Source organism: Penicillium psychrofluorescens, assembly GCF_964197705.1.
Source record: "Penicillium psychrofluorescens genome assembly, chromosome: 4".
NCBI lineage: Eukaryota > Fungi > Ascomycota > Eurotiomycetes > Eurotiales > Aspergillaceae > Penicillium > Penicillium psychrofluorescens.
Window position 1 is genome coordinate 3,129,708 of NC_133442.1, and position 19,534 is coordinate 3,149,241.

Here is a 19,534-nt window from a genome sequence, read left to right on the forward strand (position 1 = left end):
TTCACTCCTTTCTTTCTTCCCCCTACTTCTTTTTTCTCTTTTCCCTCTTAGGCTAGCCACAGCCCGGACTCTTCTCTCGCTCCCTCCTCCCCCTATCTCCACCTTGGAATGGATTCTTAAACTGGTTCATTATTACCGTGGATTTTGGACCCTTTTCTACTACGCCTTGGATCTGGAATTCCCTCCTTTTCCCTCCCTCCCTCTCTCTCATTAAACTGCCTTCCCACCCGGGAGTGTGCAGACGCCAAAAATAAAATGTTTCCGACCATGCTCCCTACACCTCCCCCATCACCCACACTCCGTCGCTGTGCGCCAGAGGACCGGTTAGGACTGCTCCTAGCCAACCGGCTGGAGCTCACCAGCATCCTGGGGGTCGGGGCCTACGGGGTGGTCTACACTGCCGTGGACATCCACACCAACGTCCTATACGCCGTCAAGGCCCTCAACAAGGCTGGCCTGGATGCCCGCCAGCTCAAGTTCCAGCAACATGAGATCAAGCTGCACCACATGGCCAGCGCACACCCCAATGTGGTTTCCCTGGTCCGCATTATGGATTCCGTGGATTGCACCTACGTCGTCATGGAGTTCTGCCCGGAGGGAGACCTGTTCTCCAGCATCACCGATAAAGGGAACTTTGTCGGCAACGACCCCTTGGTCAAGCGGGTATTCCTTCAGCTACTGGACGCCGTGCAGTTCTGCCATAACATGGGAATCTACCACCGGGACCTCAAGCCAGAAAATGTGCTCGTAACTGACCAAGGAATGACGGTCAAGCTCGCCGACTTTGGCCTGGCCACCACGGATTACTTCACCTCGGACTTCGGATGCGGTTCGACATTCTACATGTCGCCAGGTATGTGTTTCTGCTCAACCATCTTTTTCAAGAGACACCACTAACCAGTGCACGCGCTGCGTGAAAACAGAATGCCAACAGGCCAACCCGCGCCCGATGTCGTGCTATGCCTCTGCTGCCAACGACGTCTGGAGCCTGGGCGTGATGCTGGTCAACCTGACCTGCGGTCGCAACCCATGGAAGCGCGCCTCAATGGAAGATGCCACCTTCCGGGCTTACCTCAAGGACCCCTTCTTCCTCAAGTCCATCCTGCCCTTGTCCACGGAGATGGTCTGCATCCTGAGCCGTATCTTTGAATGCGACCCCAGTAAGCGGATTACCATTGCCGAGCTGCGCCAGCTCATTGTGGATTGCCCGTGCTTCACGGAGAACCCCATGGCCCCTTGGGTGTCGAACCCGACTGCTGCCCCGACCGACTTCCTCACTCAGCCCCAGATGGCATTTACCGGCCCGGTGGACCAGCCCCTGGATGCTCAGCCCTCGTCTGCTTCTTCCTCGGACTCGTCGCACTACTCTGACTTCTCCGAGTCTGCTGTGTCTGATACATCCGCCCTCACCGAGGATTACTCGGATATGGGCGCTACGTGGACCACGCCGTCCGAGCAGGTCCCGGACTGCAAGATGGTTTTCGCTCCACAGCCCTTCTGCATCGACCCTCCCGTTCCTATGGCGGATACTCTGACAGGGCAACCCATCATGGTCTGCTGAGGAATTCTCTCTCTTTTCTCCCCATTAACGCAGCGTCATGACACCTTCTGGCCTGGGGTTGTACATTCTCGCCATTCAATTTCGCTTCTCTTTCGCTGGGCCGACTCTCCCTCCCCTCTGATGATTCCTGGGACTCGGCCACAAAACTCTCCTCTTGCTCCCAATATTTTTTTTATTACTGTTGGACCGGATCACTTCTCTTCTGGCCCGACCCGACCCTCGTGATATTATACTTGCATGGCCATGTCCGGACATTCCACCTTCCGTCTGGACGTGCGTTTCTCTGGAGCCAGTGACCTATCCACATACGGCCAACGGCTACTCTTTCGCTCTATCTTAATATTTCGACCACATGTCCGGAGGATCTGTTTTATGATTGTTACTTTTTTTTGTTCCACATGCCACGATAATTTCCTGGGAGGCACGATTTGAAGAAAAACACACCCTCAATTTCCTGAGGGTTGAATGCCACATGCGCACACACATATTTTACTTTTTGTTTGGAAAGGCGTTGAAAGTTCGTGAAAACCAAGCACAGCACTTTTTGTTTTATCTATTCTATTTCCGGGTGGGCTTTGTCACTACTGTCTCTTGTTTCACGATCTTCATGGGTTGTTTGGTGGTCTCCGTTTTTTATTTGCACAAAGCATGTTTGTTCATAGACTTTTTTCTCGCACCGCATGGAATATGGAATGGTTCTGGGTTGGGATGGTTTGGATTGGATTTGCTTCGATAGGATTTGGATTCGGTTTTCGATTTGGGTTTTATGACTATGATACCTCGGACATATGGCATCTGAACAGAAATACATACACATCTACACACACACCTCACTTTCTTGACTCGACTTGTATTCTCTGCGTTTGAGTGCCACTGCGCCTTGGCCTAGGTAGTGCAAGCATGCGTGGCTGACTTGTGCAATGTTTCTGTCCTACCTAGCCTGAGACCCGACAATGCGGTGTGCATCGTTCGGGTCTAGATGGCTGGGTTCGTGGCCCATTGTGAAACATTCACTGGCAATGGGTCCTTTGGTCTGAATGTGCCGTGGTTGGCTCTACTTGTCTCAGACATGTACCACTCAGGTATATACCTCTTCATTTAAAACACCAAGTCAATAACACGAGTAGGAGTAAATAAATATGTTCCTATCTGATGACCAATTGATTGGACTTATTATCACTGCTCACCAGCCATGTGTCTTGGAATCTCCACTCCTGAACTCGAATGCGTAGGCCGTGTAGTTTGTGTTCTGATTGATTGGGATCACCAAAGTATCACCAGAGTAGGCATATTCAGAGACTCCAAGATCAACTGGGCCGTATGTTGCCACATAATGGCCGTTCCCATTAAATGCAAGCGATTTAACAGAGACAGATCCTTCGGTGGCCAACCCAATGCTGCTCAGGTTTTCCACGTTAATGGTCCAATTTCCGGTTGCTGTCTGACTTCCGGCAAGGATGCGGATGACTTGATCCATCGTAGCATAAACGTCGAATTGCAGATTAGCACTGCCGGTAGTGTTGAAACGATCGCCAGTCATATTACGATAATAGTATTCATATACTGGATATTCTGGTGCAGGCATATAATCGGTCGCTGTGTAATCGAAAGGGTCGGCTTTGGTGAGCAGATTTGCCATCAGATCATGCAAGGTATTGCCATCCTGCCAATTCCCGCGCAGTCCATAGGTTTCATATCGCTCCAGCCTTGAGATCCAAAATGCTGCTCCCGACGGGATTTGCTCTGTGAACGATGCATATTCATTGATGATCTGAGGCCGTTCTGGAATCCCAAACGATCGAAGCATCGCAAGCACGGATGGGTAGGTATTCGCGAGATCATATGAATCAGTCCCGGGGGCAGCTTCAAGATGATAAGCGATTTGGTCTGGAATGGTATTATTTCCCTTGATTTGCTGCATCCAACTCGTCCACCAGATGCTAGTGTTATAGGGGGCCTCCGACAAAGTCGGTCCCGATATTTTCACACGATCGAATTGGCGATTAGCACGGATTATCTTGTGAGTGCGGACGTAGAGGTCAATCCATTGCTGCATGCTTCTCGCCCAAAACAATGATAAGTCCGGTTCATTCCAAATATCCCAGACCAGGCCATCAAGGGCATCGTTGGCGGCGAGGTCTGCCATCAGAGTGGTAACGAAGGTGTCATAATTGGTCCAATCGCCATTGTCACCAGGCCAAACGGTCGATGAATTGGATTGGTCCGTGCCCCAGACATCATGTGGGAGCAGAATGAAATCTGCATCGAATTCTCGACATGTCTTATAATCAGTCAAAGTTGAATTGAGCCGTCCTTGGTAGTCTGAAAGGCCCCATATCCAACCTCGGTCTGGTGCTCCTTCCTGAGCACCACCAGCACGGCCATACTGAAATCCGATATTCTCATAGAAATGTGATGGGATTTGACCGAACGTGTCGGGGATTCCGTAGATAAAACCAGAGGCGAGATGCTGGGACGGTCCTTTGCGCGAGGCAAGATTGACATAGGTAGCGCCGTCATTATTGTCTCGTTTCGTGGAGACAGCCCCCGCTGCGGAAGAAGCGACAAGGGATACAAGAAGGCATTGACTTGGAGAAGACCACATTTTGGCTAGTGCATAACCGAAAACACGTTCTACATCCACTTCTTTGGCATTCAGTTTTTGATTTAAATACTTTTGGCGTGTAATGGAACAATCAAACTATTCCAATTCTAGTAATTTCCCGTAGTTCACGATTCTTTACTGTTGTGTAGGAACAGTTAAAAGTCTTATTTCCTTGTTCCGGCGGAGTCAGGAGTTTGAGCACATGTAGGTTGCCTAACTAACGTAATCTACAAATTGACTCCTTCAAGGAAAATCCCCGGATATCACCACAAATCCCCAATGAAGTTATGGTATGTATGTTCCTTGCGAAATATTTTGCGATCACCTAGAGAGGCTTCTCAAGCCAGAGGGCCGGCGAAACCTTTGGTCTGGAAAATTTCCCCTTAGATGCTAGCTCCATGATCGCCCGTTTAAGCTACCTTCCTCTGTGTGGGGTACCGAAGGCACTGCGGAGTACCGGCAGCTACATTCCACTAATCTTCACCGTTTGTTCCGTGCATGCATGATCTGTGTGGTACAAGGGGTACTTTTCCCCGTTACACATATGCAAGGTCCACAATCCCTGCCCCCATCCACTGACGTGAATGACGTTTGTCTGCTCTCCGGCAAAATGTATGCCGTCTTCATGCTCGAGCAGGTGACGTCTCGTGTCAATGTAAGGTGGGAATATCCAATAGTTTTAACAAACGACGAGTACAAAATGGAAAAATGCGGTGAGAGGGAGGTAGGGGTTAAAAGCCCTGTCTATGATCTGTAGGATTTCCAACCCTTGACGTAACTAACTATCGCGATTCTAAGGACACTGCAGTTGACCACCCCAATTTGGATCTAGAAGCACTTCCAATTTCCGCTACAGCTTCGCAGTAGGCCCTAAGAGATGCCTCATCTCAGCGTTCGGGTACTCGACGTTTTGGGAAGAATCAGGTCGCTGTCTATCCCAAGCCCACTTCTCTACCAATTCGGGGGCCAGCTCGCCCTCCAGCATTTGTGTGATGTACTTGCCAAGCACGGGGAAGAACTTGAAGCCGTGGAACGATCCGCAAGTGGCGACATAGAGTCCCTTGGAGGCCGAGTGGGGAGAAATGATAAAGTCCGAAGTGGTGGTAAAAGCGTCCCTTTGAAGCGTTAGTTACCTCTGATTTGCCATGTTATTATTATTGAGGGTGTACTCACCAGCAAATTCGGTGTCTCGTCATCTCCCAACTCGCACTCTCGGGTCCGTACCACAGATTCCTGGATTCGACAATGTCCTGCTTGAGAGGTCCAGGAACCTTCCACTGGTTGTAGTCGCGCGAAGGCGGAGGAGAAGAGATGTGACGGCCAGGCAACACCTCTCGAGTGTTTGTGAAAATCTTGGATCCCCACCACTTGAGCTCTCCGTCCTTGGTAGGTGGAAGACTACCGATGAAGGGCTTGCCTGTCGACTGTTAGCGGCATTCGTGCAATGATACCAAAAGACTTACCTTCGTCAGGTGTGTAACCCTGGAAACCAACAGGCATGTCCTTGAACTTCCTGTGCTGCTCCTCATTGAGCTGTGCCATTCCTGTCGTAATGCCGGCAGCCAGAATTCGCTCTCCAGCTCGAAGACCGGCGTTGCCACTCTTCGCAGCGCTCCACTCTAGTAATGTGGGCGTGAAAGCGCCAGCAGCGACGATCACATGCGTGGCCGACAAGGTCTCTCCAGATCGCGTCTTAACACCAGTGCAAGAGCCGCGACCATCGAATTCGAGGTTGGCGACATCAGCCGTCACATACTTGACGCCCAATTCCAAGCACTTTTTCGTGACTGCTCGAAGAGCATCTCCAGCGGCGGCCCAACCACTGGCCCTGTTCACGAGAACCTCCTTGACACCAGTATAGTCGGCATTGTCAAAAAGTCCGCTGTAAAGCTTTCGGGCCTCAGCGACGGGCAGGGCAATGATATCGTCATTGCGGCCGAGCTCCTTGTGGTTGGTAATGACGTTTTGTGCGTAGTTGCTGCGGCACGTCCAGTAGACGCCAGTCTGGGTGAAATACGGCTGCCAGAGGGGATCCGATTTGAAAATGTCTTGAGCCTCCAGAGCCAGTCTACAGTAGACCTTGTCGTCGTAGTCGGCGCGAACCACCTTGTTCCAATCCCATGATGCAGCCACGCGAGACTCGGCATCGTATGCATCTCGGTCCACCAGCGTCACCGACGCATTGGGATACTTCTGGATGAGGTGATAGGCAGTTGACACACCAAAGACACCGGCGCCGATAATGAGGTACGAGGGGTTGCTTCTCGAGGCCATGTTGAAAACGACGCAACAATTTGCAGCAGCAAGTGAGCCCCGGCAGCTGGTCAACGATAAATATGCATTTCGAGTTTGCTTGGAGCGAATTAACGACTTTTCTGTCAATCGGGACTGCGACTTCGGTCCCACTACATCGGGCGGGGCCCGGTCGAACCGATCACGTGGGGGGATAGATTAGGTAGTTTAATCCAGCGGAGAGCCTTCCATATTTAGAAGTAACTAACGGATTGATTATTCAGACAGACCCAATAAGCATTTGCCAAGGATTCCCATACTGATTGGTTTATTTGTGCCACGAAGAATTGAAAATCATATGTGACCTTCGCGCGAGCCACGATGATGGGTTCGGCGTTCGTGCCGTAGGCTGCTTGGCGAGAACCCGCTGATAACTACCGTCATTTCCGACCTTCCTATTTCGCATTCTCCAAATTATTCTGGCCACTCCAGATGCCAGTCGCAATGGAAGAGATTGAAGAATTTCCCTTAGACGCTCCCGACGTCGAACAAGTGGATAAGGAGCAGACCACTTCGAGGCAGAGGGAATCCCAAAGGACCAAACTGTGTGTTCTTATCGGCTCTGGGATCCTCCAGCTACCAATATGGGGTACGTTTGATCATGCATCTACTTTAACACGCTACTTACGCACATGCAGGCTTTGCGATGAGCTACGGTGTCTTCCAGGAATATTACTTTGACAACTGGACGTTTGAAGGAGACCGCAACATTACGGGTGTAATCGGCACGACCGCCAATGGTGTCATGTACCTATCCATGCCCTTTCTCTTCGCGCTTTTCACCAGAAGATGGGCTCATCGGCGCCAACTTGCCGCTCTTTGCGGCACAGTGATCGCATGCGTCAGTTTCTTTCTTTCCTCTTACAGCACCACTGTCTGGCACTTGCTCGCAACTCAGGGCATTACATCTGCGTTGGGGTGTGCCCTCATCTATAGTCCAACCACCCTGTCTCTCGGTGAGTGGTATACGACCAGCAACCGTGCTTTAGCGTATGGGATCGTTCTGTCGTGCAAGAACATCGTTGGGACCAGCTGCCCATTCATGCTTCGATCTTTGATCGATGTCTACGGCTATCAGACCACTCTGAAAGCTTGGACCGCGATTGTGGGTGGCTTAAGTATCTTTGCTATCTTCTTGATACCCACACACCCTTCGAAAGTCGCGATCCACGAAACTCGAGCGCGCAAAATCCCCTGGCAGTTTCTCAGACACCGATCCATCTACTTCTACAGCATCGCCATTATCTTCCAAAGCTCTGGCTATGGTATTCCGCAGACCTATTTGAGCACCTACGCCCGAGACATCGCCTTGTTGTCTCAGACCTCCGGCACTCTGATGCTGGCTCTCTTCAATGCGCCCGGCATTATTGCTTCCGCCTTCTTTGGATGGCTGAGCGACAATAAGCGAATAGCTCTTTCAGCCCAGACTGTAGCCGCAATTCCCCCTATTTGCTCCGCCCTTGCTACTTTCTTCTTCTGGGGATTGACCACGCAGGGGGCCATTGGCCTCCTGCTTGTCTTCTCCATGACGTTTGGGTTCTTCTCCAGTGGCTATAGCGCTACCTGGGGAGGGATCCTCAAACAGATGGAGCGCGAGTCTGCCGAGAGAAACGAGGCCATTGACCCGGGAATGCTCTACGGTATGCTAAATGGTGTCAGAGGGATTGGATATGCAAGTGGCGGGATTGCTAGTGTAGGACTACTAAACGCGGGAACCATATTGGCCAGTCAGCGCTTTGCTTATGGGACCTCTTACGGGCCCCTTATTCTTTTTACGGGGCTTTCTTCGCTCCTTGGAGGCTGGGTCGTGCTATGGAGGTGGAATCCAAAGAGACTCCTGCCATTACTATCGAGAGGGTAGGATGCGCTAATTCGTTCGGTACCTCGCTCGACAGAAACGGCTTCATCTATAACTATAAGAAATGTCTAGAACAGGGCATCATTTAGTAAACAGCTAAGAGGTAACTAACTAGCTAATCTCCTTAATCTCTCGGTGAGCTTTCGATATTCTTTGGTGGGTCCTATTGGCCAGGACAAGCCGCGCTCCCATGACTCAAATCTTCGGTCTTCCCCCCGTAGAGCAGAAACGGCCTCGCCCCACTCCTAATAGAAAACCGGCGATCGACTTGTTCAACGAATTTTGTAGTGTCAGTTAATGAACATCCTTCTTCTTTCATATCTTTCAAGAAGACCAATACTCCACAATAATGTCCGACTATGAACCCGTCCACTTCTTCGACCTCTACTCCGATCAACCAGGTCTGCAAGCTGCCCCGCAGTCAAACACTCCAGACTAATGCAATACATCCCAGGCGCCTCTAAATCATGGTCCCATAACACTTTAAAGATCCGAGCAGTGCTCAACTTCAAGGGCATACCATACACCCAGAGCTGGGTCTCCTACCCGGACATCAAGCCCCTCCTCTCCGGCTTGGGCTTGCCGCCCGATGAAGAGGGAGGACCATACACGCTGCCAGCAATCATTCACAAGTCCTCGGTGACTTCGAACCCCAACGGAGCCATGATGGATTCGCTTCCTATCGCCCAGCATCTCGACAAGGTATTCCCGTCCCCGCCGCTATTCCCATCCGGCGACGCCAGCTACGCACTGGTCGTCGCTGTGAGTAAGATCGCGAGTCTTCTGGGGCCCGGGTACCGGCCATTAATCATCCCGCGCGTGGCAGACCATCTGGACCCGCGGGGACAGAAATACTTCCACGAGACGCGGTCTGCGGCCCTTGGGAAACCGTTGTCAGAGGTGAGGCCGACGGACAAGGAGAGTCTAGACAAGATGTGGAAACTGGTCGAGACCGAGTCTGCGGCGCTGATCAAAATGCTAAAAGGAACGGAGGGGAAGAAAGGTCCGTTCTTCGAAGGCGAAAAGCCTGGGTATGCTGATTTGTCGTATGCTTGCCAACTCGCTTTTATCGAGCGCTTTGATAAGGAGCTCTTTGGGAAGTTCTTGGGTTTAGGCAATGGTGAATTCAAAGCTTTGTACATGGCTTGCTTGCCCTGGTTGGAAGGTCAGGGCGAGGACAAGGAGTGGCTGATCCCCCAAGCTGCCTCATCCTAGTATAAGGGTTTAGTGGGACGAGAGTTTATAGTATATCAATATCATTGAATTATAGCACAATGAACGAATTTAAAAGACCCCAACGAAGCATAGATTATTACTAAAAAAAACTTTAGTCAATGGCAAGCCCCTGACAGTTGATCGGGGGAGACAGGAAACCGATATACTAGGAAGACGTATTCCACTTCTACATAATACACCCTAATATTATAACCCCGCGAACACAGCCCCCTGAACAGAGGAATCCAATGCCTCCTCATTCGTAAACAGATCAAAGCACCCAAAATCCGTCTCCCAATCCGGTATATAATCCCAAGACAAAGCAGAATTAGTCTGGTGACTATGCTCCTGCTGCTGCTGCTGCCCGTTGGTAGCTACCTCCAAAGTCCGCGCAATATTCAACAAAGGATGAGTCGGCGAATCCACAACCGGTGATGCCCGAAGTACTTGGACCAGTCGACGCAGATAACCAGGGATGTCTACACCGGTTTGCAGCATATTTTGAGACAAGACTCCCTGGTGCCGTGACGCTTTCACCAAAACGACACAGGCGAATGCAATCATTGACCCCAGATATACCGGAAGGGTTTCGAGCCATGGCCACGGCTGGGTATTATCGACTATACAGCGGACGATAGACAAGGCACTTTTCAGAGCTCCCTGAACAAACCGATTTACCCCCGTCGTGGACTCAGCCGATAGTTTTGACTTTGTATCTTCCTCCGGCGACGGACCACGGAAGATATGTGAGTAGAGATATAGCTTTGCAGAGTGGAAATAAAGATCGAAGACCCGACGCGAGAAAGTATTCGTTGTCGATGCGTCGCTGAAAGAAAGCATATCCAACCACTCCCCGGACCAGCGCTCATACGAATCACTCAGCTGAGCCAATTCCGCGCCTCGTTGACTGGCAACATGCCACTCGATATCAGCGCCAAACATATCAAAGACTTTGCTGCTGAGCGACCACATCTCCACCTGACTGATTAGCGTCAAATCAGACGGGTTGGTGAAATAGCTCTGTAGGAAATCGCGCGGTTTACGCAATGATTGAAAGTCGCGGGTTAGTGGCGGGCGACCGTGGCTGAGGGAGCTGTGGTGATCGCATAGGTAGACGAGCCAGTAGAGCCGCGTGCGGTCGTAGCAGGCGCGCTTTGTATGTGGCATTTTGGTGATGCATCTGTGGAGGTCGAGTTCGGTTGCGATACGGACGGCTTTTCTTTTGTTAGAGACGTGATGATATACTTGGGAATAGGGACGGAGTGAAGTAGAGGGACTTACCAAGACTATTCAATGCCGTCGAGACTTCATTGAGCCAGAGAGCGCCAATGCAGAGAGCACGCACATCGTCAAATGTGTGCCTGCTTGAGAATACTTTTCCAGAGACCTGGCTTGTGAGGTATTTGAGCATAGGAGCGTAGTGCTTCGAGCCAGTGCATAGAGCAGATACTGTGCAAATTGCAGCAAGCAAGAGCGGAGACCTTGCTCGTATGGTTGCAAATGTTTCGCTTTCTGTAATGACATGGTGAATACAGGGATTGAGATTCTGTTTGTAGAATGCAAAGAAATCCTCTGCCTCCTTGTGCAGAATCAGTCCACACGAAACCAGATCGGCAATCTGCCCTGGGTGTCCCCCAATATCGGTCAACGTGAGACTGATCATTGACGACGCTGGAAAAGCTCCCAGACTACAGGACAGATTCAATGTGACATTGCTGGATGGTTCCGAAGATGTAGGAGGTGCAATGCCGGATTTATCTGCTTCGAGGCTGGCAGGTCCCTGTGCTGGTCTCGAAGAATTGACACTGAATGAAGGAACGATAGAGGGCTGGTTGGTACTCTGTCTGAGAGCCTGCTCAAGCTGACCCATTCGCCCCTCTATCTTTTCCTTCCAAGACACATCATTCTCCAAGAGCATCTGCAAGCTCTTGTTGACCGTGCATGTCAGCCCACGAGCTTTACAGCGACTGCATGGTGCCTTGTTATCATTCATATGGCATTTTATCTAGTTACCGCAATGGTTAGCTTGGTAATTGATCCCCAGCACTGAGCATTCACCTTAAGCTTCCGGCACAGAACACACGCGGTGATCTTGCGTGAGATGTCGGGCATTTTGCGGTCGCCGAATGAGTCGCGCAGCGCCATTGCCGCAGAGGGAGACATTTTGGCATCGTATTCACAGTATATTATCCTACGAAAGACAAAAATGATGAAATTGCGTGATGGAGGAACGATGGAAAGGCGTTCATGGTGCCCCACCACGGTCTTCCTGCCGTGGGCTTGTCCAATGAGATGTGAATATCATGTAGTGTAGAGTGAGGATGAAGATAACTATAAGCCAGCACTTGTGCAACTGGGGATGCCTTCAATATTACAATCGGAGAGTTATTCAACTCATTGGGTCGTTGTCTATTAGTTCTGTATAGATGAACTCGCCCTGGATGAGGCCTCCAAGATAAATACGGGTAGCATCATCAAGTCGACTAGCAAAGGGGCAGCAAAATGATAGAACAAAAAGCCGAGCTTAAGTTGTCAGGCAAAATTCATGATACAGTGCGGCTATAAACCATTGAATCTGTAGTGCCCTATACTGGTATCTACATATTCCGCCCACCAGTAACCCGAATAGTCTCTCCATTAACATAGGAGAACCACGGACTAGCAACACCCAGAATGGACCTCGCCGCCTCCTCAGGGCTAGCAGGGCGCCGCAGCGGGATATCCGGATAGGCGGCAGCCTCGGCAGCCTTCGCATCGGAGCCCTTCTTAGCATCAAGCTGCTTGCCTGGGATACCGAGGGCGACCTTGGTGCCGTCGGGTTGGGTGATGAAAGCACCTGCCTCCTTGGCGCCCGTCAGACGGGTAGTCACGTAGCCAAAGGCGATGGTGTTGGAGCGCACGCCGAAGGCAGGGCCCCATTCTTTGGCGATGGTCTTGGTCAGGCCGACAACGCCGGCTTTGGCGACGGAGTAGTTGGTTTGGCCGCTGTCATTCATTTATTCACTTAGCCGAAGGAACAGAAATGGGGGAGAGAGGCAGGAAAAGGAACATACGCATTGCCGTGGATGCCGCTCGTGCTGCTGATGTTGATGATCACCCGCGGCTCCTTGTCCTTGACGCGGAAGTAAGGCGCCGCAGCACGCACCAGCCGGAAGGGCGCCGTGTTGTGCACTGCCAGCATCGTCTCCCATTGCTTATCGGTCATCTACGGGTGATCCATTAGAAATGGCGTTCATACACGTACCCATCAGGAGAGACGAAGACTCACCTTGTGGACGACCGCGTCCCATGTGAACCCGGCATTGTTCACAATAATATGGATCTTACCGCCACCGAACTCGGCAGCGCGCTTCACTAGATCGTTGATGTAGTTGGCGTCCAGGACATCGCCGACGACAGCGAGGGCGCGCCCGGCCTCGGCGGCGTTGATGGCGTCAGCAACACCATTGGCCTTTGCTATTGAGAGTGAGCTTGATCAACCAACGTCCAGAAAGCAAACACGTACTGGCATCAATGTCCGCGACGATGACCTTTGCGCCCTCATTGGCAAATAGCCGCGCAGCCTCGGCGCCGATGCCTTGGCCCGCGCCGGTGATGATGGCGACCTGGCCGGCCAGCACGCCCCCAGGGTAGTTGAGGTGCTTGTTCACCTGGGCGATACGGTCTTGAGGAGCCATTATTATTGTACTGAGTACGTGTGATGGATAAAAACCCCGTGGAAGAGAAAGTGCGGGGCCCAGGGATTTATACAGGCTCTGGTTGTTTGTCGGCGATTTGTGATGGAAGTGCCGAGGCCCGTCCATGGCCCGAGAAAGTGTGGGGAACCGAATCGGCCATGTATATGGAATGCGCTCAAAAGAAACTACGCTGGGTTTTTCTTTCTGTATTTAAGGGGTGTCCAAAAGTTCACAGTATGATTATTTCCCATCTTCGTGGTACGGTCTGGAATTCGACGATGTTCCGCCCCTATAGACAAATTACATGACCATTTAACTTCTCATGCCACCACAGATACAATCTGCCGACGACATCGAATACAAGAATGTCTCCACTGTTGCTTCATAGCCCACGACGATGGACAACAGACAGCTGCCTCCAGGGGTGCCGTTCAGAAGATCGGGGTCCAGATTCGGGACTGTTGCACCAAATGACACCCAGCCGGTGCAGTCCTCGGTTGTTGTCGGCCCGGCAGATTTTTCAGCATCAACCAGCTTTGGTGATGGAGGAGAGACTGAATTGATGGATGCCTTCAACGCCGACAGTAAACTCCGACATTGCAGTAATAGGCCCCGGATAAGAAAGTTGCGGATCTGCCGGTTCTCTTCATGGCCGATCTCATAGTATCCATAGCGAAGACTGGGTCCGCGTTCCGGCCGCGAGGCCTGAGATGTCTCCTGCAACACCCAGTACTCAAACAACTGTAACGTGAGGTTGAGGGCCGAGATCGTCAGGAGTAGATTCGAGCTATCTTTGGCGCACTTGCTGCACTGCATGAATATTTGGCAAGCATAGAAAGAGGTCCTGATAGCCTGCAGACTGTGGTCGAATCGCAGTGGCATCGACTGAGCCACCAGATGGCTGAGCCGGTCCATGTGGAACAGGTGCCCCTCCACGCACCCGCATGGTGGCTGGAGATAGGGGGAGGAAACGGAGCCTGCCAGTGACAGACCTGAAATTTCGGCAGTCATGGAATCTCGGGATAAGAACGTGGGCGTGACAGGGGTATGAGGATATTCAAGTCCAGTGGGGAGAGAGGCGCAGCTGGGATCCACGACGGAGGCTAACGGTGAGCCATCCAGCCTCTGCAGCGACTCGGCCGTCAGTTGAACAGGACAGACAGATGCCTCGAGCGTTGCGGCGCTGTCGAAGCTTCGTGGGCTTTCCCATAACCCTGACTGGCCTGACATCAAACACACCTAAAAGGAAATCTTGACTTAAGAATGTGTAGACAAGACGAAAGAAAGAAAAGGACCAACATCATCATTGAGCGGCTCAGAAAGTCGACTCGTATAAGCCGTTGGACTGAGCGGCTCCATATTAGCCACCGGCCCACGCGCTTGTCTCGAACCCAATCTACACCCCGGCTTTTCTTCTTGAAGCTGACCCAATTTCCGGAGCGTGGCTCGATTTTTGCTGCCCTTCGGCTTGCCGGACCGGTTGGCGAAGCCGTACTGGCACTCCAGGCCGTGGCGTAGGCACCGGGTGCAGGCGTTTTTGCCGGACAAGTTACATTTCACCTTGGATTGTCGGCAGTTCTCGCACGCAGTTCGCAGTTTCGGTGCATCGCCCGCCGGGTACGGAATGCCATACGGCTCGGCTAGCATTGGACCGATAGTCAACGGCTTTCCGAGAAGAGCGAGATCGAAATGATGATTGATGGCCCTCGAAGAGCTTTCGTTCACTGGATGACCGTGATGACCGTCCGCTCCATATATAAACCAATAATACAAACAACCTCCAACGCCCACGGCAGAAACAATGTCACTCTGGCATTCGGATATCTTGGGGCCCGACGACAGCCGCATAAACCGTGTCAGCCGCTGTGAAACCCCAGACGCTACATCTGATCCACCGCGCATGAGAGGTGAAGCAAAAGGGTCGCCTCCCACTGATGCATTGATGGATCTGCTTGGCTGGTTTTCCTAATTTTGTGCAGCTCGTGATAGGAGACGGCGCACGAACTCGACCCTGAAGGTCCCAGGCTTGCGTCGCACACTGTGATGCAACATCGTAAATGAAAGTAAAATAGACATGGTCTGGCTTCTGGCGAGCGAGAACCCTCGCCGGCGTCTGCCATGTGAAAATATTGACAAAATAGGCCTCGGCTGACCCTATCTAGTTCTTTCCAGAGCTTCACCGCTGCTTTCTGAGCCATCGCGCCGTCATCGTCGCACACGCCGACCTCGAAAGTCCGGGTCTTCGTCAGCATGGTCCCTCGAGTCCAACGAAGAGGCAGTCGCGCCCCGTACACTACAGCGTGAAAATGTTTCATTTCATGCTATTCTAACTGCCATGAGCATGCTGTCCAACCTTCCCGGTGGCTGCGCGTGGCTTTCTAAACAGGGTCCCGGCTCAGCTGCGTGGAATCTGACACATCTCGGCCGTCCCGCTGTGCCGATAGTCGAAAGCCTTGAGCAAGCCTGTCAGATGGGCCACCGCCGCGCAGACCACCAACACGTGAAAGATCTGATGGGAGCTCCCCCAGATGTCAAACTTGCCCGGCCGCAGGCGCTCCGGCACTCGGGCTGCGTAGATTGATGCGCCGAGAATATACATAAAGCCCTGGAGGAGCAACCACACAAGACCAATTTGCTGCCGCATGCGATCAAACCCGAACATTTGAAGACCATGGAGGACAGGAAAGGCAGCAGACAGCCCCATTCCGATGAACATGGTCGCCCGAAACGGTCTCCAGCGAGGCGTGCGGAACTGTGGAAGGATCGAGACGCAGGCACAGCCCGCTCCGAGGGTACAGATCATGGTCCAGTAAAGCCGCTGGAGGTCGGGAAAGCAGTAAAAGCCGTAGAAAACACTGGGGACAAAGCTGCCCACGATGAGCCCCACGATCCCGATGTAGTCGAGGCCATTCCCTATCCGAGCAACCGCAGGTGAGTGGTTGGAGATCGTGTGGTATGTCGCAGACATGCCCAGGCAGAAAGCCGCGCCGGCGAAGAAGCAGATGAAGGCAGCAATGTCCGAATCCGAAGCAGTCTGGTAACGCGGCGCGAGAGAGCGGTGCAATTGATATGCCGCGGGTACGGCCATCAATCCCGGCAATAGATGAGAATATATGTTGACGGTTTCATTGTGAATGTAGCCAAGCGATTGGAACGAGCCCATGAACGAAGACGATGCCGGCCGGTAGCCCGTGTGAATGTGCTGGTTGTCGCGCTGCCAGGCCGGCAGATCATTCCAATGCAGTAGCCTCCGGACGGCCTGTGGCGGTGTCTCCAGGACCTCTGTGGCGACAGCGGCAGTCTGGCCAGAGTCCTTGCGCTCTGGACGACGTTGACGGGCCATGGTTCACATGCAACCCCGTAGTAGGGCTGTTGCAGGCGGATTGGAAATTGGTGGAATTGGCGGAGACCGGGACAAGCACAGCAGATGGTGAGATGGCGATGAGCGTGGAGAGGGTGAAAAAGGAGGGGGACCAGAGGGTATAAAACAGGCAAGAAGTCAACAGTTGGGGCATGTGTCTTGGTTGGGGAAACCTCGGTCCAGGCTGGGCAAACAGTGCAAACACGATAGTCAGATAACCCGATAACGATCCAGGTCTGGTTTCCTCCTTCTTCACCAATGCAGCAGCCAAAGACCCCGGGCAGCCGGCTGCGGCCGATCGCAGATTCCCTGGAGAGTGTCGGATTTGTGTCCAAGGGTGACAGGAAACTGCTCGACCACAAAGCCCAGCAGGACTACTTTGACAAGATTGTTGAGCGATACATGAGCTTCTGCGCCCGCCACGCCAAACACCTGGACGCCGCACTGGCCTCGCTGCCCACCAGTCCTTCGGCAGATGCAACTTCCAACCCACCCGCTGCGCAATCCGCAAAGACGAAAATAAAACCGTCCACCGAAAAGGGTGTCGCGCCACCTTCGGCAGAGCTGTCCACCCTCCTCTTGTCCCTCCGCAAGCTCCGAGAAGCCCTCCTAGCCACGGCCGCATCCACCCCCATCGCCTTCTCCCAGCGCGTCCATGTCTTCTCAATCCGCCTATCCATTCTCACCCGGCATCCACCATCCTACTTCCCGTCCCTGCGACACGTCCTCGACAAGCTGCACTCCCCCTCACACCCACTGCCCGACTCGGAGATCAAGGAGCTGGTCTCATATCTCATTCTCGATTATGCCTGCCGGCAGAGAGACATGGTAGCAGCCTTTGAGCTGCGCGCACGGGCGCGTCGCGAGCATGGATTCCAGTCCCAGACTGTCGATGATGTCTTGTGCGCGTTGATGCACGACAACTGGATTGTCTTCTGGCAGGTCCGCAAGGGTGTGGATTCCTATATCCGAGCTGTGCTGGACTGGGCTGTGGATCGAGTTCGGAGGCATGCCCTCAAGGCTGTGGGAAGTGCGTATCTCAGCGTTCCGATCGGTTGGGTATTGGATGGTTGTACGGGACACGACCAAAGCTGGACGTGGGAGAAACTGGTCGATACGGAGAAGCTGGGCTGGCAGAGAGAAGGAGACCGGATCATCATCCGAAAACCTAAATCACGGCCTCCGCCAGAATCATTGCCAAAAAAGACGGATGGATCATAGCGGTTGCAGACTGCAGAGGAGTAAGGCGTATTTGGTGGTTCTTCAGGGTGATTTTGAATATGGTTGATAAGCATCGGGCTGTTCTTGGGGGCAGCTATATTCTTAGCTGAGGTTTGTTCCTTCATGAATAAATAGATCATCACCATAAGGGCATTTTTACAGAGAGCCCCAGACCACCGAAGCCTTCATTGCGGGTATCATAGTTTCAAATCCGCATTCGGCCGGTCCAGGTTCGTGTGCCCGGAGACGGGCTGACGGGCGATGGAGGCAGCCAGCTGCCCTTTCAAGTTACTCGCGCCATCAGAGCAGAGCTCGTAGACCGTCGACAGGTTGAAGACCAAGCTGCTAAAGGAGTGATTAGCCGACACTTGAGATTCAAGGAGCACGCGGGCCTAGGGTATGTCAGTAAGCCCCACGAGCAGATTTGAGAGTATAACATACCTCGTCCAGTCGGCCAATGTACAGGAGACACACCGCCAGGTTCTGAGCGACCAGCGCGTCATCCGTTCGAGTTCCCTCCTGCTGAAGAGCCCGCCATTCCTCCACAGCGGCGGGATAGCGACCATCCGCCATACTCAAGAGCGGCTGGAGCAGAGCAGATTCTCTGGAGGACTCGTCCTCAGCACTGAAGATCTTGCGCGCCGCATCTATATCCCCAATCCGCAGCAACAGAAGCGCCTTTCTCATCTTGGTCATGTTGGTCTCTGGACTGGAATCCCGCAGATTGTCGAGGGATCTTTTCGCCGCATCTAGATCGCCCATCTCCACTAGCGCATTGACGCTCCGAAGGCCCAGATCTGCTAGTCTGTGTCTCCAGATTTCTCGTTCTGCTTCGGGAATATCACTCCTCATAATTTCTCTCCGTGCTTCGAGGCCAATCTCATATAACCCGCCAATACTCCGGCGGGGATCACCAAATCCGATGCTCTGCAGCCTCACAGCTAAAACTCTAAGTGGCCACGGGACGATATGGCGCAGGTAATGCTCAACGGGATGATGGCGCTCCTGCTCCGTCTCCGATTTATCAAAGTCGGAATCGATGTAGTAAAAGCTCGAGTTTAGATCCTCCAGGGCCTTGGATTCTTGGGCGGCGAGAAGTGCATTTCCCGATAGTTCCAAGGATGCAAGCCGGGCATAAAACAGGGCAAAAATCATCTTGATGTTCGTCGGTGACATCAGAGAAGAAGTCAAGATGGCGCCGGCAAAATGCGCTGCGATGAGGAAGCGGCCCTCCGCTAGCAGTTTCTCAAGGACGCTCAGAGATGCGGAGAGTGGCTCGCCTGGATTCAAGACGGCAAATTCGGAGCGCAGGGGTGACGGGATATCAATCGGAGAAAGTGTATGGAAGATGTTTGGTCGGAGAAGGAAGGAGAGGTCCTTTCCTAAGGTTTCTGGGAGATCATCTGGGGCGAGAGGATCCAACTCGTGAAAAGTATCCCCCGAAAAGTCATCGATACTGGGCAATACTCGTACTGGTGAGATGGGCGAAGCGGGCAAGGTGGGAGAGAGTGGGCTGGGCAGAGTCAGCTTGTCTGTGATGCCAATGATCTGATTCCAGAGCTCATGACTTACTCGTCTGCTCCATCTAACGGGCCGCGGGTGGCACTCCGAGGTCGTGAAGCTGGAAAGTCATGAATTAGTGTTGAAGACAGAATAATAACACCAAAATAAATCTTACACCTGGAGGTATTGCGATGGTGTTTGGTTGAGACCGAGTCCATGTTGCCCGACGAGCAATGGATGT

At 52.5% G+C, this 19,534-nt stretch overlaps 10 protein-coding genes across 10 annotated transcripts; 3 read left to right on the top strand and 7 right to left on the bottom strand.

Annotated features, from left to right (window-relative positions):
- Positions 1-255: 255 nt before the first annotated feature.
- PFLUO_LOCUS6821 (Serine/threonine protein kinase) lies at positions 256-1,561 on the top strand (the record flags this gene model as incomplete). Its single annotated transcript, XM_073784402.1, has 2 exons — positions 256-853; positions 924-1,561. 2 exons carry the CDS (start codon positions 256-258, stop codon positions 1,559-1,561), a joined length of 1,236 nt encoding a protein of 411 aa, XP_073640861.1.
- A 1,183-nt stretch (positions 1,562-2,744) lies between these two features.
- PFLUO_LOCUS6822 (uncharacterized protein) lies at positions 2,745-4,166 on the bottom strand (the record flags this gene model as incomplete). Its single annotated transcript, XM_073784403.1, has 1 exon — positions 2,745-4,166. The coding sequence occupies one exon, from the start codon at positions 4,164-4,166 to the stop codon at positions 2,745-2,747; it is 1,422 nt and encodes a 473-aa protein (XP_073640862.1).
- An 850-nt stretch (positions 4,167-5,016) lies between these two features.
- On the bottom strand, positions 5,017-6,440 carry PFLUO_LOCUS6823 (uncharacterized protein; the record flags this gene model as incomplete). The annotated part of the gene is made up of 3 exons (XM_073784404.1): positions 5,017-5,281; positions 5,340-5,583; positions 5,630-6,440. 3 exons carry the CDS (start codon positions 6,438-6,440, stop codon positions 5,017-5,019), a joined length of 1,320 nt encoding a protein of 439 aa, XP_073640863.1.
- A 462-nt stretch (positions 6,441-6,902) lies between these two features.
- PFLUO_LOCUS6824 (uncharacterized protein) lies at positions 6,903-9,531 on the top strand (the record flags this gene model as incomplete). The annotated part of the gene is made up of 3 exons (XM_073784405.1): positions 6,903-7,047; positions 7,097-8,098; positions 8,771-9,531. 3 exons carry the CDS (start codon positions 6,903-6,905, stop codon positions 9,529-9,531), a joined length of 1,908 nt encoding a protein of 635 aa, XP_073640864.1.
- Positions 9,532-9,738: 207 nt separating this feature from the next.
- PFLUO_LOCUS6825 (uncharacterized protein) lies at positions 9,739-11,694 on the bottom strand (the record flags this gene model as incomplete). The annotated part of the gene is made up of 3 exons (XM_073784406.1): positions 9,739-10,745; positions 10,813-11,536; positions 11,590-11,694. The coding sequence occupies 3 exons, from the start codon at positions 11,692-11,694 to the stop codon at positions 9,739-9,741; spliced, it is 1,836 nt and encodes a 611-aa protein (XP_073640865.1).
- A 434-nt stretch (positions 11,695-12,128) lies between these two features.
- On the bottom strand, positions 12,129-13,208 carry PFLUO_LOCUS6826 (uncharacterized protein; the record flags this gene model as incomplete). Its single annotated transcript, XM_073784407.1, has 4 exons — positions 12,129-12,516; positions 12,585-12,736; positions 12,800-12,987; positions 13,037-13,208. The coding sequence occupies 4 exons, from the start codon at positions 13,206-13,208 to the stop codon at positions 12,129-12,131; spliced, it is 900 nt and encodes a 299-aa protein (XP_073640866.1).
- Positions 13,209-13,520: 312 nt separating this feature from the next.
- Positions 13,521-14,123, bottom strand: PFLUO_LOCUS6827 (uncharacterized protein; the record flags this gene model as incomplete). The annotated part of the gene is made up of 1 exon (XM_073784408.1): positions 13,521-14,123. One exon carries the CDS (start codon positions 14,121-14,123, stop codon positions 13,521-13,523), a length of 603 nt encoding a protein of 200 aa, XP_073640867.1.
- Positions 14,124-15,603: 1,480 nt separating this feature from the next.
- Positions 15,604-16,551, bottom strand: PFLUO_LOCUS6828 (uncharacterized protein; the record flags this gene model as incomplete). The annotated part of the gene is made up of 1 exon (XM_073784409.1): positions 15,604-16,551. The coding sequence occupies one exon, from the start codon at positions 16,549-16,551 to the stop codon at positions 15,604-15,606; it is 948 nt and encodes a 315-aa protein (XP_073640868.1).
- A 276-nt stretch (positions 16,552-16,827) lies between these two features.
- Positions 16,828-17,790, top strand: PFLUO_LOCUS6829 (uncharacterized protein; the record flags this gene model as incomplete). The annotated part of the gene is made up of 1 exon (XM_073784411.1): positions 16,828-17,790. The coding sequence occupies one exon, from the start codon at positions 16,828-16,830 to the stop codon at positions 17,788-17,790; it is 963 nt and encodes a 320-aa protein (XP_073640869.1).
- Positions 17,791-17,987: 197 nt separating this feature from the next.
- PFLUO_LOCUS6830 (uncharacterized protein) lies at positions 17,988-19,511 on the bottom strand (the record flags this gene model as incomplete). The annotated part of the gene is made up of 4 exons (XM_073784412.1): positions 17,988-18,182; positions 18,232-19,303; positions 19,363-19,411; positions 19,469-19,511. 4 exons carry the CDS (start codon positions 19,509-19,511, stop codon positions 17,988-17,990), a joined length of 1,359 nt encoding a protein of 452 aa, XP_073640870.1.
- Positions 19,512-19,534: the final 23 nt, after the last annotated feature.